This window comes from Manacus vitellinus, unplaced genomic scaffold, assembly GCF_001715985.3.
Source record: "Manacus vitellinus isolate BGI_N305 unplaced genomic scaffold, ASM171598v3 scaffold_16_pilon, whole genome shotgun sequence".
Lineage (NCBI taxonomy): Eukaryota > Metazoa > Chordata > Aves > Passeriformes > Pipridae > Manacus > Manacus vitellinus.
The window spans coordinates 2738507-2765139 of NW_021939189.1; the positions used below are offsets into that span (position 1 = coordinate 2738507).

General features: G+C 49.5%; 2 protein-coding genes across 2 annotated transcripts in view; both read left to right on the forward strand.

Moving 5' to 3' along the window:
* LOC103757038 (immunoglobulin superfamily DCC subclass member 4) overlaps positions 1 to 10338 on the forward strand; it is a 31832-nt gene extending 21494 nt beyond the window's left edge. The window contains exons 16-17 of the mRNA XM_029958776.1: positions 3558 to 3722; positions 5323 to 10338. Of these exons, the coding sequence (XP_029814636.1) occupies positions 3558 to 3722; positions 5323 to 5844 (687 nt within the window). The 3' untranslated portion in view covers positions 5845 to 10338. The remainder of the gene's footprint in view (positions 1 to 3557; positions 3723 to 5322) is intronic.
* Positions 10339 to 13723: 3385 nt separating this feature from the next.
* The window catches only part of IGDCC3 (immunoglobulin superfamily DCC subclass member 3), a 97348-nt gene continuing 84438 nt past the window's right edge, over positions 13724 to 26633 (forward strand). The window contains 3 exon segments of the mRNA XM_018069837.3: positions 13724 to 13744; positions 13746 to 13791; positions 23485 to 23790. Coding sequence (XP_017925326.3) covers positions 13724 to 13744; positions 13746 to 13791; positions 23485 to 23790 — 373 coding nt within the window.

Consider the following 26633-nt stretch of genomic DNA (forward strand, 5'->3'; position numbering starts at 1 on the left):
AGTGAAACCAAACCCAAGCGTTTTGGCTTGGAAGTGTTTGCTGTTGTGCTTCTTTGCGAGCTGGAACCTTCCTTGCTTGCTACCCTGCTCCTTCCCTGAGGGCCTCCTTCCCGCAGGACTGTGTTTCCCATGAAACATCCCTGGGACTCGGAGAGCAAAAGCTGTAACACATCAGGGAACTTGGATCTACCCAGGTTGTTTGTCATTTTCGTGTTGAAATTTTTGTGTGTGGAAAAGAAGTCCCAGTGTTTTCTGAGAAGTCTCAGATGAGAGCTGTGATCCTGGTGACAGCGAGCAGAGACTCTCCTTTATCTGCTAGGGAAGAGGTCTGTGTTCTGTTGCATCCCAGCTGTGGGCAGGGATGTTGGTATGTTTGCGTGACACGGAGCTTTCCCACTCCCACCGGCTGTTCAGCAATCCTTTCCCTCTGCTATGACACTCTCAAAAGCTGAGCACATCTGAAATGCCCCCAGCCTTGTTTTGCACGGGACTTCAAGATCCTTTAAATAACCATCCACATAAAACAGGGGAGGTTTCAAGTTGAACTTTTCCTACGTGTTCATTCTCAGCTCATATATTTGCATGAAATCATGACTTGTCACTGAGAAGGTAACACGATCTAGGCACGTTTATACCAGCCAGAGTTTCTATAAAAAGGCTAAAATGAGAAGGCTTGTTTGCTTTGATAAGGATTTAGCTGTAATGGGAATGCCTTTTATTGGAAGATGTTTTTATTAGTTTTCATTCTTGTGTTTGCAGTGAACTGACAAAGGGATTTTTCCCTCGTTAAATTAGTGTTAGACTGACACTCCTTGCTCTTTGCCTTCGTTACTCTGTTGTAAAAACCGAGAGAACATTTCCTTCCATCACCCACTCACTAGCCTCCCTCAAGTAAAGAAATCAGTATCATTTATTACACCAAAAAATGCTACTTAAAAAAGCAGCAAAGCTTTCAGACACTCAAGATTTGTTCAGGTCGGCGATGAAAACAGACCTACAGTTAATTGCCGCTGCCCAACCTTAGAGCCTAAGCCCCAAGAGGGATTTGATTTTTGCCTTTTTTTTTCCCCTCTCAAACATAATGTGCTCGAACAACATGTGGGACACAGGCCATGTTGTGTGGCTGATGGTTTTTTCTGTTTGTTGAAAGTTGCAAACTGGTACAAAACAAGTTTGTTCTTCGTTGCAGCCAATTTCAGCCAGAGCTGAACAGGCTGTTCCCAGAGTCATCAAAACCTATGTAAACATGGCAGATTGACATTTCCGCTAACAGATGGTCCATGGGGGATTGCAGTAGAGCTGCCTGTTTCTTTCCACGTTTTTTGGTATTCACAAGATGCCTGCAAGAAGGTTTTCGAGTTTGCTCTGTGTGTGTGTCTGCGCACGATGCTCAGATCTCTCTGATGGCAAATATGCATGCAGGCATCTCTAACAGGACACACATTTGGTGCATGTGTGCAGATTTGTGTAGGTTCGGCGCTGAAATCTCCAGGCAGTATTTGCTCAGTAACGTATGTTCCTTGGAAGAGGCACAGAAGCCATCAGTCAGGGATGGAGCTGCAGAAAGCCTTTCAGATGGCAGCAGAAGCAAATTGAACACGCTCCTCGAGCACTCGCATGTGGAGATATTCCTTATTGTGAGCTCTCTGGGATCGCTTGGTTGATTTCTCGCTATTAAAGCGTAGTTTAATGATTGTCCACTTAGAAAGGGAGCAATTAGGGAATGCTTTTGGCTCAGAATATATTGCTGAGGATTGCAGAGAGAGAAATGGCAAAGACACTGCCTCAAGCATCCACGTCTAAATTAGCAAACGCTTGATAGCCACTGCACTGGGCTTGGACGTCACTGTTCTGCAGGGTGCTGGCATATCAATGAGGCCTTTCACTATTTGTCTGCTAAAAATTACATCCAGAGGCAGCAGCAAAGCTGCTGTGACTTGGGAGTCGTGCTGGGATGTAACGCAGCTCTGCCTCCCCCAAGGTGTTGAGCCCCTTGGGTGCCTGGGTGAGGGTGGACAGAGGGCTCACGCAGGAGCACTTCAGTGTCCTCTGGCCAGCCCCGACAGCACAAAGTAGCATTTGCTTCTTGCTAAATAGCTGACTTAGGAATGCCTGGCTCACACACAACATCTGGTCATGTATTTCTACCTAATTTCCAGCCAGATGGACCGAGGCACAAGGAGGTCAAATGACTCACACAAGGTCAGGCTGATGTCAGAAATCTCCTCGCTGTCTCGGCTGGACTCACGCTACGTTGGCGTGAGTTGGGACAGATTTGGCCTAAGGAGCAGATTTGGGACAGATTTGGCCTAAGGAGCAGCCACATGTGCAGAGCAGGAACCTGGGCTTCTCCTGCTGACAGTGAGCGATAGGTGGTCAGTGGGTTTGAAGAGACGTGCTGTACATCTTCCCCCTGCACAGCCGTCCTGCTCACACCACCAATATGTCATGTGCATGTGCACACTCGCTGTTGTCAGGGCAGGATTTTCTCCTCTTCATCCCTGCATCAACCTCTCTTCTACCCAGGCAATGTGTAACATCTGTGGAACAAGGCCAGAGATAATAGGCCTGTGTGGTCCCTAAATCTGAGAGTGTGTCTGTATATGTATGTGTAGTAGCAAGGCTGAACTCAGGTACATGCAGGACAGCCCAATAAAATCAAAAGCTGGAAAGAAAATACTGTTCTGCCTGTCAACTAATAGTCTGAGCTGTTAAATAACTTCAGCTCTTAAAGACACACATTTCCCATACACAGAGGTGTGCATTCAACAGTTTATTGCAAGGGGAAGCTGAGAGAACCCAGAACAAATTGCGTTCAGCCCATATAATTTAATTAGATCTACAAACAAGGTAACACTGGTTGCCCAGGGGACTTAAAGCTGAGCTAAGAATTGCTTGGTGGTCTGTTGCAAAAAAAAAAAATAAATTAAATGAAATAAGGCCCCCAGTTTTGTGTCTCTGTGTTGATGGGTAATGTCAGAGTGTTCACCCAAGCCCTGGCTTGGAGAAGGAATTCTGTGCAGAGTACCATTGTCTCCAGCTCTTACTGGAGCACACAGGCCAGTGCCCACAGGTGAGGGTCCTTCTTGCTGGTGCCAAAGCAAATGCTGTGATCGTTCAGCTCCAGATTTCCCCATCCCTTTCCCTTCCCAGCTCTGCTCTGTTTCTCAGTGGGCTCGTTCTGCTCTGGGCTGTTTGTAGTTCTGCAGGGAGCTGATTTCAGGGGACCTCTAAATGATGTCTGTGCCATGATATACCTGTTGGTCTTGCAATTTAAGAGTCAGTGGAAAGACCCTTTTACAACCATCTGGCATCTTTTATCCCCATGCTCTGCATCAGCCCACGTACCAGCAATAAAGCCACTTCTAAGGCAGCGACTGTGTGAGTCCACTGCAGAGCATTTTCATTTTGATGCCATCACAAGTGTCCTCCACGTTTGTTGTGTTTTCCCAACCTGCACTCTCCTTTTTCAAGCTGCTTCTCACATCTCTTGTATGAGGCTAAGAATCTGTGTCTGTGATAATTGGATCTTTTCTCCTTCCACTTTTCTCCTGCAGTCTTCATGGAACAAGTCGACCACCCAGCCCTGGACAAACAGCATTGCCAGATATGGGGACACCATCACTAAGGAGCCCCTCTCTGCTGTGAACGGGTCACTCAAGCTCCCCTCCAGCACAGGGCAGAAGTTTCTGTTACAAGCTCTGGTTTATGATGCTGTGATGGTGGGTGTTTGAATTATTGACTTATGTATTCTGATGTGGGCTTCCTATTTATGTTCCCCATCTCTGTTTCTCCTTTTTGCAGCCCCTTTTTGTGGGCTTGTTCTTCTGGTGATGGTCAGGTGGGCTCAGAAGCTCGGTTGTCAGTGGGGCTGTGGCATTCCTGGTCACTGAGGCCCTGGATCCAGGCACCAGCAGTCTGCTTGGAGTCTTTGCTGTGGCCATGCAGCACTCAGCCCCTTGAATGAGTTAGGAGCTGCAGAGCTCAGCACAGTCATTAAGATATACAGCCTGATGGAGGGATTGCATTTTTGGCTGTAAAAGGAGTCAAAGATCAAGGGTTGATTTAAACTCCCTTCTCCAGATAGGGCAGAGCAATTTCCACTGCACTTGTGTTCTTTATGTGGGTGCACAGACTGGGAGGAAATCCTATTTCTGATATTGCTTCATTGGAATAAACATGCACTCCCGTGTTTGGGAGAATTTGTGCAAGGATTGGGATGTCTGTGCCACAGTCTCAGCAAAGCAAGCTGGCACCTGCTCAGGCTGACTCTGTACCAGAAGATTTCTTTGGTTATTGTTTTAAAAAGTTCGTCCTCCACCCCCTGCAACTACTTCTAAGTAACCCACCTATGTTTCCTTCCTAGACAGTGGTGTGAAAATCAATTATACACAGGATGTAATTAACATTGTGGATAGAGTTAAGACAATGTTTTACAGCCCAATTACAGGGCACCGTTTACAGCACAGCTTACCCAGCAGAGTTTGTCAACAAAAGGAGAAAAGTGTTAAAATATGTAAATGATGCTCAAAGTTGGCTTCAACAGAAAGAGCAAATTACACGTGGGATGTCACTTCCATACCCTGAATTGTCTTCTTGCTGCTACATCACACTCAGCCCAGAATTCGAGCGTTGATTGCCTAGAGAGCTCTTTGTGAGCTTCCACAATAATTTGTCTGTTAAATTATTGAGTGATAATCTCATGGAATGACCTGCTTGTCAGCCAGATTTGTGGAGTTCTGTAGCCTGAGCTCTGCTTAAAACACTGCAGAGCAGAACTTACTGTTTTCTTTCTGAATTCAAGTGCTTGAATTTACACAGACTTTTGCAGGCTGTGACCAGGGCTCTAAGGAACACACACTTTGTGATATGTAGCCAAAATTAAAGCAGGAAATTGAAGGGAGCCCTGCTATCTCTCTCTGAAGCTGGTTTCCTAGAGTGCTGCCCACTCAGCCTTTTGAAATCTGGCCCTTAATATGGAAACAGACTGGTGAGTTTTGAAAACTGTGGGACAGAGACTTGGAGGAATGGTTGCTCCAGCCTGCCAAGAAACTGTGGGCAAATCACTTTGCTCCCTTGGGACTTGCTTTCTCAAGTGTAAAATAGGAATAATGATCCTGAGGTGATTTGAGATGTTTCTTAAGACTTCAGCTCTGAGAAGCACATCAAGATAATGTTTAATAGAGGCGTGTGTACATCTCATTGCACTCTGTGGGATTAAAAAGAAATACATTTCAGTGCTTGGTTGGGTTACAGCCTCAATTATCAGACTCTCACTTACCTTACCTTCTTTTTTTTTATTTCCCCTCTGCTTAATAACAGAATGAAACAAAGAAAAGCCACCCACCAGCCAACCTCCACCAAGTGGAAGCAGAGGTCATTGTCCATTCTGATTTTTCAGCCTCTGACAGAGACTATGACTCCCAGCTGCACACCCTGGAGAGTGAAGAGACAGAAATCGAGGACCAGGAGCCTGCAGAGCTCCCCTCAGGAGAGCTGGTTCTTCCTGGCTCTCCCAGCTCCCAGCAGGACACAGGCCAAGTGTTGGTGGACTGCACAGGGAATTTGGAGGCTCAGGCCCAGGCTGACACAAAGACTAACAAACCAGAGGCTATTTGCATCCCTGGGCTCACCAATGGCTTCCACAGCCATGGAGAAAGTCTGGATTCAGTGGAGAGTGGAGACTCGGACTCCATCCAGGAGGGCGGGCGGGATGTGCAGCCAGTCAAGGGCCAGTTGCTTTCCACGGCCCCAGAGGAGGCCCCGCTCTGCAGTAACTCTGGTTTAACCAGTCCATCCTCAGCATCTGAGAACATGGCACGTGTCCACAGCCACAGAGAGTGACCTGACCCGGTGCTGATCACGGCAGAGCTGTGAGGTGCTGCCTGCCCTCGGCTCATGGAGCCCAGCAGGAGCTGAGCGGGCACAGCACCTCCCAGAGCGGGGCTCGGACCCCTCAGCTGGGCACACGCCTGCAGGAAACCAGGAGGTACCTTGGGCAGGGCCGTCTCCTTCCTGCTGAAGCTGGTGAGTAGCTGGGTGTTGGTGGGAGCAGGATCGAGCCGTCTGCCAAAGCCTGACGCAGAGAACCAGGATGGAACGGAGCCTTTTCGCGCTAGACCGGGGCTGTCACTTCTCTGGAGTCCTCCAGGCGACTGGCAAGACGTGGTGTAATGCTGGGAAGTGGCAGAGCACACTGAGTGATCCTCCTCAACTGCCTCTGCACTGGGAGTGCCTTGGCACTGCCGACTGTGCCGGGATGGATCCTGTCCCGGGAGTCCCGGGAGGGGGTGGAAGCCGACGGAAACAAACGCAGTGAGCTGCAACCACCAGCCTTTTCTGCCCTCCCGTGGTTAGAAGGATTCCCAGGCTCTCTGTAACTTCTGCTAGCAGGCTGATGTAGTGGCCTTTTATTACACACTCTACGAGTGCCTCTAACAACTTGTACTAAATAGAACCTTCTGCAGCGTCTGGGTCATTTCACCAGCCTGGACTTTGTTTTATGTAGGTTCTTGTACCTAATATTTTAGGTACACATCTGTCCTTTTAATGTACAACATGTATTTTTATTTCCTTGGAACATCTTTATATTATTTAATTTTATAAAGTGGAATAGTGTGTGGTATAGAGTAGCATTTTTACTACTTCTCTCTTTCTTTATTTTTTCCTCCCTAACAACACAACTACCTCATGTCTGTTGGAGAAAAAAAAAGAAAGCAGTAGATCTACTCTTTTGTTATAGTCCATTATAGGTTTTAACTTATTCTTATACTGCCTTTTTCTAAAGAATATGTTTGCACTGGTTGTTGACTCTTTCTTAACACATAGTGCTGCAGATCTGATGTCTCTTGCTTTGTTTCTTTGACACCTTCCCTACAGCCTGAGAGTTGGGTTGTGTCTCTCTGTAGGACTGTGTTTTGCAGCAACTGCCAAAGGAGACTGCTCCAGCTGGTGGGATGTCGATCCATCTCTCATTAAAAAGCTTATACTAATGAAGAGAAAGAAGAACCAACAATTGCAAAAGTAACTTGTGATCTTGGGGAAATCTATTTCATTTTTTGTGTGTGCCCAAGAGGAGACATCTCAGATGGTTTTGATTTCCAGAAAGCAGCACTCAGCCTTCTGTAAGCAGTGGACTTGCTGAAGGCTTTGGATGAACAAGTGAAATTTTCCAGTCACTTCTGAGAGTCCTGGCCAAAGTGCTTTTGTGTGGATTTTTTTTTTCTTGAAGAGCAGAGCACTACCAGAGCCTTTAAAATGAAAATCAAATCCTTGGTCTCATACCAGTCAGTCTAGTTTGAAAATCATCTGGTGACTCTTCCTGATGATGCTGTTTGCTTACTGCTGACACGTCTCTCAGCCTGGCCCTGCCTGGAGTGGACTTTTCTCCACCTTTTCTTTAGCCCTGCTCCAGGCCTGCAGAGTTCAACTGCAAATGGTACCAGTTGGACCAGCTCCGCAGAGGTAACAAGCATTGGTAACTCTGGTCATGAGTGTTTGGTAAATGTTTTGCCTTCCTGGAGGATTCAGAGATCTGGCCATTTGTTTATTTAAAAAATGAAGGAAAATATGCCCGTCTCCCTCATTTCTTTTTGGAATTCCCCCAAAGCTCTATGGGGGAGCCATGTGCTGACCTGAGATCCTGTAGAAGACTTCAGATTTTGTTTTTTGTGGTGAAATCTGGATGGAGGTACCACTGCTTGCAGCAAGGAGAACTTCACTCTGCTGTCACCCTGTCCCTGCATCTGTTGTGAGGAGCCATGTCACAGTGTGCCCTGTGTGTGGAGCTGAGCTGCACCAGCCCGTGTCCCTGCAATCCATCACACCCTGAGCTCCAGCTCTTCAGCAGAGGAGAACCTCCAAGCCTCCATGTACCCTGTTGGGAAGGATATTGGAGCTTCCACCTCTCCCCAGCCTGCAGCCTGTCCTCCCAGCACCACACACTGCTCTGGTAACTGGCTGGATTTCCAGTCATTGCGCTCACTCTGTTTGCTCCAGCTGCTGCTTGGTGTCTTGAGGAGTCTCAGAAATGCTGTTCCATGCTCTGAAGAGCCATAACTCTGGAATGCTGTGGGACAGAGACTGGAAATCGGTGCCGGCGAGCAGGTGAGGCAGGAGTTAGTGTGTGTGTGCTACCAGAGCGAGGAGCTAGAAAGGCAGAGGATAATAACCCCCAGACCCCACTGCCACAAGACTTTGAAACTCATGACTTAGCAGGCTACAGCTAAGGCAGTGCAGTGTTATTGCAGGCAATAGGGGCAATTCACATTCTATGGGAGTGGAGGCAGAGGCACAAACCCTCCAGCTGGGCAGTGTCGGGCACTCGCTGCAGAGGGTGGGGGGATGTTCTGCAGGTGGGCCTCAGTTCCCAGTTATTTCCCTGGAACAGTCCTTGCCCTTCCCCAGTGACAGAACAGGCCCTGCACAAGCCATGTTGCCACTGCTGGGGTGCAGAAAGGGAGGAGGACACTTTTCCAAAATGCTCACTCTAGGGAACCACTCCAGGGGAGCCCTTGGTCACTTCCTTTCACCTCCCAAACCAGTTCCTCTGCCCTCACACACGTCAGGGTGCCGAAGGACCGCTCCTGCTGAGCATCCTGGCTATCAGAGGGCAGTGCCAGGAGCAGTTTGGCCAGCAGCAGGTATGACCAGGGCACCAGAGTTCTCCTCCCAGCTCCCTGTCAGGACACAGTACCTGGGGCAGGTCATGGACCAGCCCTGAGCTTTCCATCCACGGGATGGAAGGGGATGGAGGCTTAGTCCAGTGGCTGATATAGAAATGTGCCACAGTTTTCGGGAAGCTCCCTTTTACATGCACCCTCTGCTTTGTCTGTACTGACTTTAGCAATCCCACAGCCATGAGCTGAGCTGCCTGAAGCTGTCCCTGCCTGTCACTGAAGGCAGGCACCGTTCCCCTGGATCACCTTGGGCCAACCACCAAACCACCACAGTAGCTATGTGCCCCGAGAGCTTTGGGGGAGATGCAGGAGAGCACAAACAATTTTGCTTACACATCCCAAAAATACTTTGTCTCCTCATGCTGAGGCTTGTTCTGGTCTCATTACACCTCACCAAATTGTACCAGGATGTGAGACTGGCAGCGTTTGGATGTCCAAGAACTGTGGTGGCCTTGGGCTCATAGGCCAAACCTCAGCTACAGAAATCCAGGCCGTTCCCCTGGAGCCAGGAGTCAGCCCTGGCCGGCAGCAGCGGAGCTGTCCCTGGACCAACACTTGTCCCCAGGGAGTGCTGGGTGTCCGTGTCCAACTCAGCTGTGCTCCAGGTCTCTCCTGCCCAGAACACATGGGGACCTTTCAGCCCCAGCTAGAAATGAATTGAAGAAGACACATAATACACACTTGATGTGTAAAGCTGAAACAACCAGTGCATATATTTTTTTATCATGGAATAAGTAGCTTTCTTGCAGATTTCTCACAGGCACACAAACTGTTGATACCTTTAATTACCCATCATGCTTAATATCTGTTCCTGCACACCAGGCTCCTTTCTCCCTTTTCTTCCTTTCAGTAACACTAAAGATTATTGCTGTTCAACTTTTTTGCTGGTGTATATTGTTTTACATTGTTAAAATGTCAGGTTTGTCTCACTGGCATAATTTTGTAGTATTAATGTTACTGTTTGGCTACACAACTGTATATTCCCCATGCTGCTGTGAGAGTCACAATTCTCAACCTTTCATTTCTTTTCTTTCCTTGTTACATGAAAAACATGACTCAGAAAACCCTCTATCAGCTTTTTATTGATTTGATTTCTTACTTAACAGACAGCAAAGTTCTGGTTTAAATAGTTCAAATGAGATAACTTATAATTTAGGGTTTGAGAATCTTTTTACATTACTAGTTAACAGTCCTGAGATCAGCCCATGAAATATGCTGTGTAAGAAAACAACCATTTTACTAGAGCACTGTATATGTTTTTGGTCTCATTAGTAATAGATGTTTTGAAGGGATCATTGTGTCTTTTCTAATCAATACTTTTGTTAGAAAAGCAGTGTTTAGTCCAGCAGAAATCTACCATCTATTTCTGTTATTGCTTGTATTTTCAAGTTAAATTTCATTTAATTTTCTGCACAGTGCATAAGGATGTATAACCAGAACTTGATCTTGTTTGAAGGTTGTGTCTGTGTTTGGTTCCATGCTGTACTTTATTATAACTTTCTTTCTTCAGAGACTGTTCTTACTCCACAAATACTCTTTAGTGTTAAAAGTGTAAGAAGACATTGTCCTTATATTCCTTAACTAATGGGTTATTAATAAAATGTTTTAAAAAAAAGAGTGGAATTCATCTCACAATTCAGAGTGTTACAGCTGTGCAAGGCTGTACCTTGCTGGGGGAAGCAGTGGTGGGAGCAGGATCCAGGATTACACTCAGTTCAGTGCCTGAGCTCATCACCATGAAGGCTGGGAATGTGGGATGATAATGGATGCCTGGTTTCTTAGGGGTTCTTCTGGAATTTCAGACAGGGGCAGAGTTTGAGTTCATTAGGCATTTCTGGATGCTTGCTCATTTCTCAGTTTTGAACCAATTCCTATAAGGAAAAAGAAAAATTATTTGTCCAGTTTCATGCTTCATCTTGCTGTGGAATTTCTTAATGGGAAAAATAAGCAGAGGCATCTAGCAAATGAGTGGTGAGACTTCTCTTGGATGGCACACTGGGCTGAATGCTCAGTGGCTTCTGTCCACGGAGATTGGCGAGAGGATATCTGGCGGTGCCCGAGGACATGCTGTTAACCTCCCGTGCATCTCCCTTCCTTCCTGGGATGCATTCCCTACTTCGGTAGATAGTTTCCATTATTACTTTACGCTGCCAGGACTACAGAGCCATAAAATCTCATTTTATCTGCATTACAGAGGTAATAAATCTGCGCTTAGCACAGTGTTCTCTGATAGTGGTTAAAAGGGAACTCTGTCAGATGGTGTAACTCTGATGAGTCTTTCTCCTAATGACAGGTAACCCCACAAACGAGCAAGGAAGCACCTTGGGGGAGGGGGTGATGGGCAACTCAACAGGATCCTCAATAGACACACAGAAAACAGTTTCTGCTGGGGAATACAGCTTCCAGAAGCAGGTCCCAGGGTTGTCCCACCACTGCTGGCACAGCTCTCGGCTCAGTACCTTGAGGTGGGTGCCATGATTTTGGCTCCTGCTCCCTATTGCTCACTGACCACAAAACAGATGCTAAAACCCCGTGTGTACGTATGTAAGTGAAAAGCTCCCAGGCTGTTTGCAGGCAGGGAAACCACAATTACACATAGAATAATAAATGGAGTGAATTCAGACAAGTTAATCTCCCACTTCATCCGCTGAAACTACTAATGGTGTCTTGGGGACCTCAGTTTGCAGTTAATTGGCATAAATCAGGAGCACAACTGGAGCTGATGGAAATTTGCTGTGCAGGTAGTGAGGGGTGAGTGATGCCCTCTGAGGGCAGCTCTCTTGGAGGATAACCTCGTGTAGAGGGAGGACAGATGGATCAGCAGACCCTGTGCCACTCTGCAGGAGGGAGGACAGAGGAACAGACCCTAGGACTGCTCTGCAGGGTAGGGTTTGGAGCCTCAGTTCAGGCTGGACACTGTCACTTCTATAACCCTGCTGCTTTTCCAAAGGCTCCAATTTCTGCTTGCAGTGTGATAAGCAAATTCCTGCCTCCAATACAAAGCAACTTTTCTAAGCCCTCATGGTTACAGGGCATAGAAAAACGAGTGCTCTGAATTCCCGCTCTCAGTTGGCTGCAAAAGCCCCAAACCTGCCTTTTTCCTAAAAAATCTCATTTTTTTTCACACAAGTCCTGTTGTTTGGGGGGACTGCCCACTCTTCCAGTTTTTGAATGTGCCACCAGCACTATCACCAGTGTCATTTGCAGATGCAGGGCTGAACTTGGTGATGCCATAAACAGGTACCTACCTCCCCCAGCTCCTGGGTCCTGCCAGTGTGCACGGCAGCAAAAGCACCCAAAATCTGTGGTTTCTGGGGAAAACAGCTCTGTGAAGCACATGGTGCTTTATTTCTCTTGGAATTATTAATTCCCACGAGCTATCCTCAGTGACAGTGGCGTCCTGGAAGCTGCCACAAGCCCACGATGGCTGCGAGCATTATAAAAATGCTGGTGGGGCCCCATGGCAGGAGCCAGGGAGTCGGAGCAAGAGCACGGCTAGTGCCAAAAGGTCAGGGACAGCGCAGAAATTCAGATGTTACCGAGAGGCTGGCGGAGCCAGAGCAAATACTTCCCCAGCTGAAAGCAACCTCGTACAGCTCAGCCCTCCACTAAACGAGGGAAGCTTTAATGTGGAGCAGATGTAGTGACGTTTTCCTTCCTCGTTAGCTGATTCCGACACGCTCAGGGTGCACCATCCAGGGGAGCCTAACATTGCTCTTCTTCACAAAGGGGTTTTCACCAGATTTCTGGGAATGGTTACATGGTTTAGAACAGTCCATCAAGATCTGATTTTAGTCTGAAAAAATAAATTAATTAGGGTCCACTTTTATTTCTTCTTAGTTGTTTTCTCGCCAAGCAAACACCACAAGAGACACTGAGCTGTCCTTGCAGAGATGGCTTTTGCTGCTGACAGTGATGATGGGAGTTATGTTTGTGGAGAATGTGGGCCAAGGGACAGGGCAGGATCAGTTGGAAGGCACAAAATATTGTGTTGGTGCTGGGGCCGAGAGCTATATAGGGACACATTATTCTCATTTCATGCCAGGAGAGCAGACAAATTATCCTGCTGTGGCAGCATTTAGGAGCAACTCATCCCTTACTGGGTCCTTCCTCACCCTTCCAGGGTGAGCAGGCTAGTCCAACATCTGCTCGAGCCACCCGGGTAAGTCACCTTAGGATAGCGTTAAAATCAGGAGCACTGAGGTGGGACAAGCCAAGCACTTCTTCTTTCCTGTGAGCTTGCCCCAGTGAGGGGAGCCCTGTGAAGGGAGCCCCGGAGAGCGGAACTGGTGAGGGGAGGCCCTCGAGGGGGCTCTGATGAGAGGGGTCCTGTGAGGGGAGAAGCGCGAGGGGTCCCCGGTGAGGGAGACCTGTGAGGGGAGACTCGTGAGGGGGCTCCGGTGAGGGGAGACCTGTGGAGCTGCTCGAGGGACGGGAGATCCGTGAGGTGGAGACCCGTCAGGTAGCACTGGTGAGAAAAGCTCTGTGAAGGGAGCCCCGTGAGGCGGAACCACTGAGGGGAGAGCCGTGAAGGGGGTCTGAGAGCTCTGTGATGGGAGCCCCGTGAGGTGGAACCACAGAGGGGAGAGCCGTGAGGGGGCTCCGGTGACGGGAGACCCCTGAGGGTCCCTGCACGCTCCCCGCAGGTCCTGGGCGCGGAGCGGCCCCTCACGGGGGCCGCCCCCGACCCCTCAGACCCCTCGTCCCCTCAGCCCCTCGTCCCCTCAGCCCGGCCGGCGCTGGCGGCGCCCCGGCGAATGCGCAAGATGGCGCAAGGCGCTGCCCGCCCGCCCCGCCCGCCGGCGGCCCGCTCCCTCAGCGCCGCCCCCGCCCGCCCGGCGCGGCGGCGTGTTCGCGCCGAGGGCAGCACCGCCGAGAGCCGCTTTTCCCCTTTTTTTCCCCTTTCCTTCCCCCCTTCCTCACCCCTCCCGCCCCGCAGCTGGGGGTGGTTCTCGCTGCCCGCCCTCCCTCCTCCCCTCCCTCCCTGCCGGCGGGCTGCTCCCTCCCCGTGGGGCGCAGGGGCGAGCCCGCCCGCCCGGGATGCCATGGCTCCGCCGGGCTCCGCCGCTGCCCGCCTGCCTGCTGGGGCTGCTGCTGCTCGTGTGCCGCGGAGGTAAGGCCGGGCTGGGCTGGGGGAGCGGGCGGGGGCGCGGGACACGGATCGCGGACCTGCGCCGCGCCCGGCGCCGCTCCCGCCCCGCGGCCGCTCCGTCCGTCGGTCGCTCCCGCACTTTCGGCGTCCCCTCGTCACCCCCGAGTGGCCGGGGCAGTGCTCGTCCGCGCTCCCCTTGTCCCTCCCCATTCCCGCTGCCGCTCCCCGGTCCCTTCGCTTGCCCCGCGGTCACCGGCAGCCCCGCGGCACGGGCCGAGCAGCCGCGCGGTGTCCGCCCGTGAGGCGCGGGGGTCCCCGCGGGGCAGTGGGGTCGTATCTTGGGGCTACAGAGTCCCACACCAGCCCATCTAGCGCCTTCATCGGCGGAGGTCCCGAGGTGCTCCCCCCGGAGCGGTGCTTCCAGTTGGAAACCCCGTGTGCGGGGGGCTCTGGGGAGGGATGGTGGAGTTTGTGGAGCCCGAGCCCCCGCCGCTGGCGCTGGGGAGGGATGGGGTGGCTGCCGGGGCAGTGGCGTGGCGGGGCATCCACCCGTGCCGGGAGGGCAGAGCCGGGATCGTCACGGCGATGGGAGCGGGAGGCAGCGCCCGGCGGGCGCGTCGCGTTCGTCAGGAAAGGAGATGAGAGACAGAGATGTTGGGTGACAAGTTGCAGGGATGAGGGCGAGCAACTTCAAACCTACGAGTATATTGTGCTCTCCTGTAACGCTCAGCTCTGTCCGCTCCGGTAACACAGTCCATCGGACCAGGGCTAGACGACACAACATCAAAGGGAGCTTTCCCGGCACCTCCTGTGATAAATGGCAATATATTCCTTCTACTGGTGATACTGTTTAAGCGGGGGGCTAATCTGAGAAAGATGCTGTTCTGCAGCAAAATACTCGTGTGCATCCTGCTCTTGTCTCGCTTAGCAGCCTTAAAGATAAGGAAAAGTAGGAACTCAGCAACGTGCTCTAGTGGAAGGTGTCCTGCCCATGGCAGAGCGGTTGGAGCAAGATGGTCCTTAAAGTCTCTTCCAACTCAAACCATTCTATGATTATTCTATGAACTGTTTAAAAAGAAAACCCTGCAAGATGGTCTGACCCAGCATGATCAGAGAGAAAAAAGTGTGTTAGATTTATCAGAGATAGCTGCTGGGGTGTTTAGGAAACAAGGCTGTGGACTAAGTCCCATCATAAATCTCGCCACGTGGTCCGTAGCAGCCACGGCGAGGAGGAGAAGCCAGTGTAACTCGCATAAAGTAGACGTGATCTGTGAAGTGGATGTAATGAAGCAGGTTTCGTTATTCTGTTGAGATTCCTGGATAGTGCAATGAGGATGGTTGAAAAAGTACTTTTGTTTGTTTGTTTGTTTGGAGGGAGGAAGGTAAAAGAAGTGAATACTTGAAAGCAAAACTTTAGCAAGTTGAGTTCGTGTCTGGGTTATCGCCTGCTGCTGTCCAAATTGCTCTGTGTGTTTGTTTATGCTGCGCATTGGCGGGTCAGTGGCTCCTGACTTTGGGGTGTGTTTTGCTGGCCCCGCTGAGGAGCGTTTGGCAGCACTTTCAAAGTTTCTCTGTTCTGAGTTTTTTTTCCCCCTTCGGAGGGTTTAGTCGCTCTCTGTGGTCAGCAGCGAGGTAAGGCGTTTCTGCGCTCCGCTGAGTTTACCAAACCCTCCCGTGCCGGTGTCAGCGAGCGCGGAGCAGCCTCGCCGCGGGGACGGACCGTGTGTCGGAGCTGTGCGGGACACGATGCTCCGCTGCCAGCCCCGAGGTTTTCAAACTCCCCAAAATGCTGGTCTGGCAACTATGAACGAGGCGCTGGGAGCTGCTGGTCAGCGTGGAGTGGGCTCAGCAGCGAGACAGTATTTTCTTTCTTTTTTTTTTTTTTTTTTTTTTCTTTTTTTTTTTTTTCTTTTTTTCTTTTTTTTTTTTTTTTTTTTAATTTCCTGGAGCTCTTTGTTCTGGGTAGTGGACAGCTTTTGTCTGTTATTGCTGAGCCCGGCATTCAAAGGCAGGCATAGGATACGAGAGGCTCCCCGGCTCTGCTCAGTAACAGCCTTGGAATTAAACATCGTCATTTATATTTAAGTAGGCTTAACTTCTAAATTATTGAAGCTATAAGCTTTCACTAATTTCTGCTCTGTATGGCTTTGTTGGTGTTTTTTTTTCCAGATGTAAAAAAAGGATTGCTTTCTCCTAAATTGGTGTAATACCCTGTCTTTTTTCTTAATATACACAGAGAGTATCAGGTATCATTTCCCCAATAACACTCAGAGACTGTATGAAATTCAAGCCCACATTTGGGCTTCATCTCTCTTGGGGGGCTCAACAGGAGAGTCTTGGGACGTGGTTTTCCCACGTGGTGGAGGCAGCAGCAGGCTGTGAAATGGGTGGGTGTCTCACAGCCGTATCCTCGTGTACCATGTTTGGGACTTGTGCTGGGGACGAAGCTGATGGGTGTGAGTATGCAGCCAGTTGTGCCCGTGGCACTGAGATGCCTGCTGGGACCATCAGGGTGCCATGATTAAACTTTGGAAGTTTATAAAGCAAAGTGAGAGAGAGGACAACAGGGCAGGTCGGTCCCCTCCTCATCTGCCCTGCCACTCCTCCCACAGGGCATAGAAATCCTAAACTAGTCTAATTGCACCTTTTCTTATTACTTATCAGGCTCTGGACCTTGCACAGGTCAAGCTCCTATGCTTGCTTAGAAGCTGGCAGAGGGTCTCAGATCCAGGATTAGAACCCAATTCCCTGTTCCTCTCCATCCTGCTCATTCTCAGTTTTGGCCCACGTGCTGTCTGCCTGGCATGGGCCAGTAAGGAGCAGCTCAGCAGCAGCACTGCCTGGCAGAGAGCTGCAAAACTGCTCCTATTTATGTCTGCAAATGGAAAGGTTTTTCTCCCTCTTTTCTGTCTGCCTGAACTTTTTCTTTCTCTGATTCCCTTGTTTCTGGAGGGTCCTGTGTCACAGTGTGTGAAGTGCTAAGCATTGATCCCATGCAATGCCAGCCCCTTGCTTCACAAACCCTGGGACTCTGCTCCAAACCCATGGGATGAGCAGACCATGTGCTCCATTTTGCAGCCTACACCAGATCTGGGACAGAAGATATTTTTTCCCCACTGTATTTCATGCTTTGCACTCCTGGGCTTCTGACCCTGGATATCGTCCTTTTATTTGTCTGACAAAACAATGCAGGAATCCCCTTCTGCAGTTTAAGAATTCCCATTTAAATCAACCGAATAACATTAGGCAGGAAGAGGAATAGTCCATTCAAAATTACTTTGAAATCACAAACTTATTTGAACTTTACTGGAGCTTTTAGTTTTACAGAGTTTAGAAACTAATAAATTATGTAGCAGGGCTCATGAAAATCTACCCGAGTCCGCTTATCCAAAAGAATATCCAACATTTTGGTTTTGCAAGAAAATAAAAATAATTGTTTACACATGTTCAGGAGTCATTGGCAAGCATATAAAACTGATGGTTAAGGAGGTGACCATGTCAATAATTACAGTTTAAGAGAAGAGAGTGGGAAATAGGTGAGAGATGAGGAAAGCACAGAGCACACTGATCTGGCCTTGCTGTTATATCGGGTGTCACCGTTGTATCGCACCCTCCACTTGAGAGCAGCCCAGTCACTTTAACAACCCAGACCTGCTCCACGCAGGTAATTTAAAACCAGAGTTTCAGAGCAGAGTCAAGGATTTGCTGCCTGGCTTTTTTTGTTGTTCTTGCACATGTGATTATGAAGCTGATGGCAAGTCAGGGGATGCGGGTTGTGGCGGGTGGTTCTGCTGGGTTGGGGAGATGCTTTTGCAAAAGGATCGTTGCTGCTGAAACCTGAGAGCACATGAAAAGGGAGAGAAGAGCTCGTGTTTCAAGATGCTGGATTTGGAGTGGGCAGGGATCGGTGCAGTGCTCTGCTCCTTGGCAGGAGCGAGGCGATGCTTTCCTGCATCCTTAATTTCAGCGTGGGAGGTGATAAGGCAGAGGGGATGGCAGAGAGGAGGGAGCGCTGGGCTTGCTTTGATATAATTTTGTTTGCTGGACTCAATTAAGAGTTTCAAATGTTTTGATGTGCACAGAAACTTCTCCTCCTCCAGAAACACCTTTCCTTCCTTTTCTTTGCATGCCACCCAGTCCTGCCTGAATGGAAGGACTCAAGCTGAAGTTCAGGGGCTTTGTTTTGGCACTGTGATGCCAAGTTGCTTGTGGCTCTTTTGGCAGCCTTGTGCCATCCTCCCAGCCACCATGTCTCTGATCCACAGGCACCATCACCCACCGTGTGGCCAGTCCATCCCCTGCTGGGTCTGTGCAAGGGGCTGGCTGTGGGGACAGCCACCTACCTCCCCGATGCTTTCCTGCGGGGTCAGGGAATGAAACTGGCTGTTGTCCCGTTCTGCATTAGAGCAGCCTCGGGGGCTGAAGCCTGTGGGGACCCCGGCTCTGGCACAGCATTTCCCATCTTGGCCGCTGCCTTTGCTGTGCTCTCCTTTGCTGCACGGTTGTTTCTGCTCCATGTTTGTGTCGCTGATGCCCTCTGTGGTGAAGCTGTGATCTGGTCAGGGCTGTGAAACACGTGGGGAATGCAAATAACAGCGCATCCTACGCTCGGCTTGCTGCCATGCTCTCGAGATCCTCGCTGTGGATGGAGCTACCATGGGTAATTAGCTCAGGAAAGGTCTTTGCCCTTTCCAGCTATACCAACAGGTTTTATCCTGCCTTCATCAGGATGGGGGAGCCCGCAAGGGCTCAGAGCTCGTCCTGGAAAGGCTCTTTGTGCTGTGAATGCTTCCAGCTTCCACAGCGTTCAACAAGTGACCTCCTGGGATTTGCCCAGTCCGGTCTCAAACATATGAAAATTATTTGGGGCAACTTCTCCAGCTCTTTGGGCTGCGCTTGCCTTCCTCAGCTAAAATCTGTGTCCCCACTGAGGGCAGTGATCCTGGATGTTTCTGAGTTCTGCATGAGGTGGCTGAGAGGTTATGTTGTCCCCGACAGAGACCTCCTGCAATTGCTTAACGAGTGGATGTGGTTTATGCTCCCTGATGGAAAAATCGCTTTATATAACCTCCTGTCCTAAAGGAAAGGGAATAAAAAATTCTGAGCTAGTAAACTTTACTGCCAGCAAGATGTGGGGCCTGTTACAGCCTATTCTCCTCTTCTTTAAATGTAAATTTTTCTGGATGCCCTAAAGAGCCAATTTGCACTTTACTACAGTGCAGTGCTTTTCTCCTTAGGGTCTGGGTCAGCCTCAAGGAGATTTAAGAGCGCACCAGCTGGATTTTTAGGCTGCCAATTTCATCAGCCTGAACCTTGTTATAATCTGTTGGAGAACATCTTTCAGGTCCATATATCTCTTGCTTCCATATCCTCCCATTTGCAGAAGGATTTGAATAAAAAACAACCCACCGCTGAAAAAAACAGGAGCCATTTTTCATAGGGCTGGCCCAAACTGCACCCAGGTTTTTGGCCCTAATACTAACCTGCATCCCACTATAAAATCCTCTTGTCCTGGGCATCTTCTTTTGGCTTTACTGAAGCAGGGCTGGAGTGGTTATCCATGGGGGTGGTAATGCTGCTGGTATGTGCTGTGTTATGCTGGGAACAGAGTAAATCAGAAGGGGGCAAATTTCTGCTTGTGAAAGGCAGTTTGCAGGTGGATGTCGTGCTGTTGGTGTGATGAGAGAGGAGCTGGGGCTGCCTTGGTCTCCCCACCAGTGCTCCTGATGATGCAGTGCCAGGAAGAACTGGGTGGACTCAACTGCTCCCGCAATATCTCGCCTTGCCACGAGCTCAGCCCCGGCTCTTGGCAGCTCATTTCATCTCTCTGTGATTAATGTTCCCTGTCTAGAACAGGAGTAATAATACGGGCTTCATCTGTCGGGACCGTGTGCTCTCAGGGCAGGGATGGCCCTGCTGGCTGCAGGTCTGGATGGGGTCCAGGAGGATGAGCCAGGATGTGACTGAGGTCCTTGGCAGTGGATGTCACTGCTAATTAGAGCAGTGAGATTAGCTGCTGAGGCACAGGAGGGAAAGCCAAAATCGTGTTTCCCAAATCGAAAAGGACAATGCTAGGGTATGAGCAAGTTCTTTTGAAGCTTTGAATGTGAATCACAGTGTCAAGTAAAAAATAATTAAACTTATTTTTTTTTTAAATGTACTTCAAAGTGTCTTTTAAGCTTCCCATTAATTCGAAGTTCTTTCTCTCAGCACTAAATAAATCTCTTGGTTCAAAAGCACAAGTGCTAATTGGTTTCTCTGAGTATGCCTGTCTGCTTGATCAATAGGGGAAGTAGTTTTTGTTAAATATTTGCACATATAGTCACATATTGTATTACTCAGGGAGATGGTAAATGTTTCTCAAAAGGAGACTTGTAGAGTGAGGATTCCAGTAATTTTCTTATGGCCTTTATGTCAGAGCTAATCAGACTTCCTTCCTCCACCCCTTTGCAGAAAGCAAAGCGGTTTTCCCTCGTGTGCTGCCGGTGTGGAGACGAGCGGGGTTGTGCAGCTCCCTGCCTGACACCCCTGCTCTGACTGCAGACCCTGCCACTGTACTGCAGAGCTCACAGTTTGTGCCTCGAGCAGGGAGTGGCTGGGAGCCACGCTGCCTCGCAGATCCTTTCGGGAGTTACCTGGGATGGTGTGTGGGATGAGCTGGGTTTGGATACGAAGCCAGCTGTTGGAGATGGATGGGGCTTTCAAACTCCCTGAGTGAGCGTGCACGGCCTTGGCAATTTCCTCACTGTCTCTCAATTAATTGCACTTTTACTGTTTCCATGTGCTTGCAGACTGCCGTTTACTTCCAACTTTGCAGCATTGTTGCTGTGCCCTGTTGGTGACTGCAATCAGTTATTTATGCTGACTGAGTTGGGTCCCTCTCTCCCCTTGCTCCACTGCTTCCTTGCTCTGCCTGTGCTCTCTCTCTGGCCCATCTGAGCTGGTCTCTAGAGCAAACACCAGGAGCCTTCTTGTCTCACCATGGAGATTCCTCTGTGAGTGTCTCTGTCCCTTTATCTCTCATCATGAGCATCCCAGGAAGGCAGTGCTCTGTGTTCTGAGTCCACCTTTGTGACAGGTGAAAGACAAAGGTTGGTTTCTCCCAAATCCCCAGATGGGATGGGCTTGCTTTTCCATGTGTCTGGTTAGTTGGTCAACTGTCCCTGAAGCCCCAGGAAAGAGTCAGTGGGATTTCTTCAAGGTCTACTAAGCATTCCATGAGAAAAGCATAAATTGAGGTGGAATTTGGGTGCTCCTGGACACTGCACAGTGTCTGCAGATTACAAACCAGTTGCACATTGTCACACCTCAAGGCACAGTTCCAGTCCCAAATACAGCCTGAGGAGATCCCAGGACCAGCCGTCCCCACTCCAGCATGTGCCTGAGGACACCAGTCCTAATTATGAGTGCCATCACTCCTGCAGCTCCAGCAGCCTGGAGTGAGGATGCAGACCGAATGTTTATGGAGGTAAACATGATTATCTCCAATCACAGACCTTAATGATGGTTGTTATAATGACAGCAGTTGTGGGAAGGGCATGTAATTATGTTGATTCTTCCTTTTATTGTACATATAATAATAAGCTGTTTTATCTTAAGAGTACAGGGGGAAGATGGGGCATTTATTTCATTAGGGATTTTTTCTGATTGCCTGTTAGGCTAAATCCTGAAATTTTCAATCTTTCTGGAGTCAGAAGTCCCCTTTGGTTCAGTGTCAGAATGTGAGGGTCCTTATCCTGCCTAACTGCCAGGAGCACCCACACAGGGAATGGGGCCCCAGCATGGTGTTGAGGCTCTGGCCACTTTGCAGAAAAATGCAGAGCATTCAACTAATTTCTTAATTTTCACCAAAAAAAGAGTAATTGATGGGTTTGTGCTGGCTGCAGTCTGACTTGCTGAGAGGACCCCAGGGCTATCTCATAAAAAAGAAGTCACAGTGAGCGATAGATCACCGAGATGGCTGGAGCTAGCCTGACATTTTAAGACTTAATGGGTTAATAAAGTGTGTGTTTTAGGTGTCTGTCACTAAGTAGGGTTTGTCCATTCCCTGCACACACTCATACCTTGTTGGCAGTACCTTTGGCCTGCCCTGCACTACCACTGCTGCCTTTGTCTGCTCCGTCCATCTGCCTCAGCTCAGGTTGCACTCAATGTTTATCCCCCGTAATCCAATTTAAGTTGCTGTAGAAAGCAATGGGGATTTACAGAAAGAAAGAAAAAAAATCTCACTGGTTTTGCAGAGCAGAAAAGACAGACTTTTTTCCCCTTCTCTTTCTTTAGTGTAACTGCCTCTTCTCATCTCTGTTATTCTTACCATGCATTAACAGTCTGCCCTCCACCCTGGTTTTGAGCCTAGTGTGGGGGATCCTGTCCTTGGTGGGGTCTGTATGAGGGGCAGGCATTACAAAGACTGTGCCGTGGCTGATGTTTGCCAAGAGATACTGCCTTGTGAGTCCCAATTCTGTGAGCAGCTGTGGAGTTGATCCCCTGGAGCCCATGAAAGAGGGGAGAAGCTGTATCCCAGGTTGGGAAACCACCCATGGAGGGGCTGATGCACAAGTGAACTGTTAGAAAGGCTTTCTCCACACTCAGATGAAATTGTAGTTTTCTTACTCTCTCCTTTAAAAAGAATTGCCTCCATCCTGCGTTTACACCCTTCAGGTATCTCTGTAACTGCTCTTTCTTGGTTGCTTTTTATCTCTCATGTCAGCCGGTATTTTGGACCAATCTTTAAGCAATAGCTCTATTTCTGTCATCTTCTGTAGCGTCTGATCATGACTATAGGGCAGATTATACCCTCAAAAGGTGTACTGGACCAAGTGAAGCATAGCATGCCAAAGACACAGCGTTTAAACGTTCTGTTGGCAAAAGAAGTAAATTAGGACGTATCTGTGTGATGGGAAGCGAGGGTTTGCCTATTGTTGTTACAAATTCTGCAGTAACTTATCTCTCGCGGACATCGTTTAGCGTAATTGCTTTGCAAGAAACCTTTTGTGTGGCTGAGCCAGAACATTGTGCATTTGTATTTCGGTGCTTAACTTGCTCTTCATTAAGGGCTGAATAGCACCATCCTTCGGCTGTTACAGTGTGAGAGAGACCAAAGCGACAGAAGGGCATGGTGTTGTGTGCGAGAGGCAAACAGCCTCCTGCTCTGCCAAGCGGGAGAAGTGTCGGGAAGACGCCGGTGGCAATATGGTCTGAATCGGGAGATGCCGATCCTCCCTTCACCCCCGCCGGCTGTGCTGCAAACGGGTCTGGGGCACGGCGCAGCCCCACTCCGCCTGGTCGCGTGGGGAGAGGGATGGATTTCCAGAACTGGTGTGAACTTCTGCTCCTGGGCTGGGAATGGCTGACACTCTGTGCTTGTGCAATTCTTTTTGTGCAAGAGACAATTTCCGGGGGGGCTATGGCGTGGGACTGGGGTTTGGCAAGCCACTGGAGGGGTGTGCCTGGCCATCCCCTTCACTGGAGCCTCCAAAGGCAACCTCGAAGGACCATGCCTGTGGTTACGCCTTTGGAAATCGCACCCCGAGATTTTGAGAGCAAAGCCTTGGGAGGCACAGCATGCCCAAGGGTTTGTTGTTTCTCCTAAACACTTGCACCCTGTAGCCCATCCAAAATGTTTCCATCATCCTCCATTTGCTGCAGTAGCAGTTGACTCTTGCTGCTCCTCATGGTCGCGCTGCTGACTCTGTTGTTCTCTCTTCACTTCAGATTTTGGCCGTTCCTCCGAGCTGGCATTCGTTGTGGAGCCCAGCGATGACATAGCCGTGCAGGAGCAACCCTTGATCCTGTACTGCCAGGTGGAGGGCATCCAGCCCATCACCATCACGTGGAGGAAGAACGGCGTGATGATCGTGGACAGTGAGAATGCCTTCATGTTGGCCAACGGGTCGCTCTACGTCTCCCGCTTCCAGAGGGTCCGGGGAGACGGCTCTTCGGACGAGGGCGAGTACGATTGCATGGCACAGAACCACTACGGGCTGGTCGTGAGCCGGAAGGCCAAGATCCAGGCAGCGAGTAAGTGCAGGCAATCCCACAAGGGGCACTGGCTTTGTTGGGAAGCAGGAGGGCAGCATGGTGGGTGCTGGGTGTTCAGGGAGGGAGGGAGCATTAAAGATAGGGAAGAGAAAATGAACATGGAACTGGTATGGATGTCTGGCTGGTATCTGATCTGTGTAGCTGTCCAAGTGTGAAAGAAGAGCTAATCAGCTTTCTTGGGTAGAAAGCTAAAAACCACCTTCCAGCAGTAAATTCCCTATGTTGGAGGGATAAGGTACTCTAAACTCACACAGTGAAGTCCTCTGTGGTTTGTGTATCTCCTGTGGTGAGTTTGGAAGCCCCTTTGCTGTGCGGCACAGCTGGGCTCTGCTTGGCAGGCAGTGCTTCCCAAATCATAGGCAAAGACCTTCTGAAGGTCATGGTGTCTTTCATTTTGTTATTTAATGCTGGCAGTGTGGAGGCAGCAAGGTCTTATTTACTACCCGGCGTGGCAGCGCCTTTGGGGGCAAGGCTAACAACACCAGACAGATTGTCTGGTGGGGGAGCCTGGAGGAGGAGACAGATGAAAATGTCAGTGAGGGAATGAAATTTAAAGGTGGGGGAGGAAGAATTCCAGGGCAGGCTGTGACTCCAGCCCTGCACACTACCCAGCTTAGCCCCTTACATTGCCCTGGCTGGAGCGGTTGGGTCCTGTTGGGTTTCCTGGTTCTGCCCTGCCAGCTCTGGTTGCTGGTTTGTGTCTATCCCAGGACTGATAGCGGAGCTGGAGGGTCATGGTGGTTTCTGTCCCTGTTGTGTTGGTGGCCAGCTTTGCCCACAGACTGTAGGCCCCGGGGGTGCAGCCACTGATCTTTTTGCATTCAACCAGGAGTTGCTGCTGGGTGTAATTTCTATGTGAATGTGAGGACAGGTGTCTGGTACAGCCCTGAGCCCTGTCCAAACACTGGTTTGTTAAGTAAGTTCTACTGCAGGTTCTCCGACTTGTGTGGGAGATGGCTACTGCTCTTCTTTCAGTGCAAGCCACTTACCACTGCTTCTGTTGCGTTCACAAATCACACCATGACTTTTTTGTGCAAAGCTGGAAAGGTCTACAGCAAAGTCTGGGGCCGAGGTCCCCCATCTGCACTCCCCAAACCGGGGGGCCTTTCGGAGCGCGGCCGCCCGCTCCCCACAGCGCTGGGGCCGGCTGGCAGCCCACCAAGGGAACACTTCAGCCCTTGTGTATAACAATCCCCGAGTGCGTGAAGTGGCCATCTGCAAACCTAGCTTTTCAGGAGTGTAAGAAGTGACATTGTCCAGGAGCCAAGGGCTTTGGGTCTGTGCCAGATTAGCAGCTGGATCTCAAACTTGTCAGTCTTGTGGTGCTAAACCTTGGAGCACTTTTGGTGAATGGCTCTGGCATTTATAAGGTGGAAGCCAGCTGACACACAAGCACAATGTCAAACTTCTTGGACCTGTAAACAGGAGATGTGAGAGCCAGAGGAATTACCTTTGGGATTGTGGATTGTCAATAAACACTGTTATCTCAGCTCCTGCATCAATATGTATGTGATGTGCTGTGTGTCCCTGAATAGTGTTTCCTTTTGTAGCCATAGTTTCACGTGAATCAAAATGAAAAAGGGATCGTGTTGAAAATGCTCTGGACTCTCTTCTTGCTTCGGGCTTGGTTGCTTGCCAGCCTTCAGAAGAGGTCTGGGTGAAGCTAGCACAAAACAGGGGGCCCCTGGCCTTGACGCCACAGGTGCCTGCAGATAATGGGAATAAAACAGGATGTTGTGGGCAAATGTAACCTGCTGCTCAGGGCGAGCTCCCCTGCTGTGCCTGAGCCGAAGGAACATGCACTTACACTCAGGACTCGACTTAATCGTAGATGAAATCTCCTAAGAATGAATCTTAGTTGTACCCCGAGCCCCCGTGTCTCACGGTGGTTACACACAAGCGACAGTGATTTTCCTTGCCCCAAGTCCCAATAAGCCAGTCAGAGGAGAAGGGTAATTATCCCCATTTGAGAGATGATGGGACCGCTGCATCGAAGGAATGGGTGCTGGCTGCCTGGGAGGGGAAAAATCCCTAGCGCTAAGCAGACCTTGGCAGAGCAGAGTAAATACTGCCGGTGGGTAAAACCTCATCCCAGTGCTGATCTCACCTTCCCTCTGAGCCTGACATCTGAACACAAAAGCAAAGGAGAAATAAAAACCTTTCACAAACAAAAATCTTGAAAGTTGATCAAGGCCGTGCTACTGAGGAATAAAAGAGATCTGACAGAGCAGAGCCCCTCGAGAGCTCTGTTGCACTTTTCGCTGTCTTCAAAGGCAGGCTGTTAGTCTCATATCACCGTTACAGACCCTGGCTTTGTATTATTGCTTGGAATATAATCTTCTTGGCTCGGAGGAATGTACATATTTGCATTCAGGAAATGTGGGCTGGATATCATATTTTTATGTTTCAAATTTACTTCAACGCTTGGCATTGAGTAAAATTTAACTGGAAGAGTATGCTGCTCTCAGCCGCTGCGCGTGCGGCCCCGGTGGGCTCAAGGTGCCGGCAGTTTCCCCACAGGGTGGGCGCTTCTTAAAACCTTCCTCCTTAAAAATTGACTCATTAAATTAATTTAATTAAAATTCAGGGGTATTTCTGTATGTCGTCATTCTTAATGGAAGATACTCAGAGGAGGGAAATGGACCTTGGCTGGTTTGTGGATTGGCAGGTCAGGTGCTAAAGACACTGATAATATTTTTGTAGTGTAACCTTTTGAACAAGCATGAGTGTGTAAGAAGCCTAGGCGTGACTGAGCTGAGGGAGGCCCTCAGCATTTCCACCCTCTGCCTGACACCCCGGTTGGAATTCTTTCAGTTGCTGTT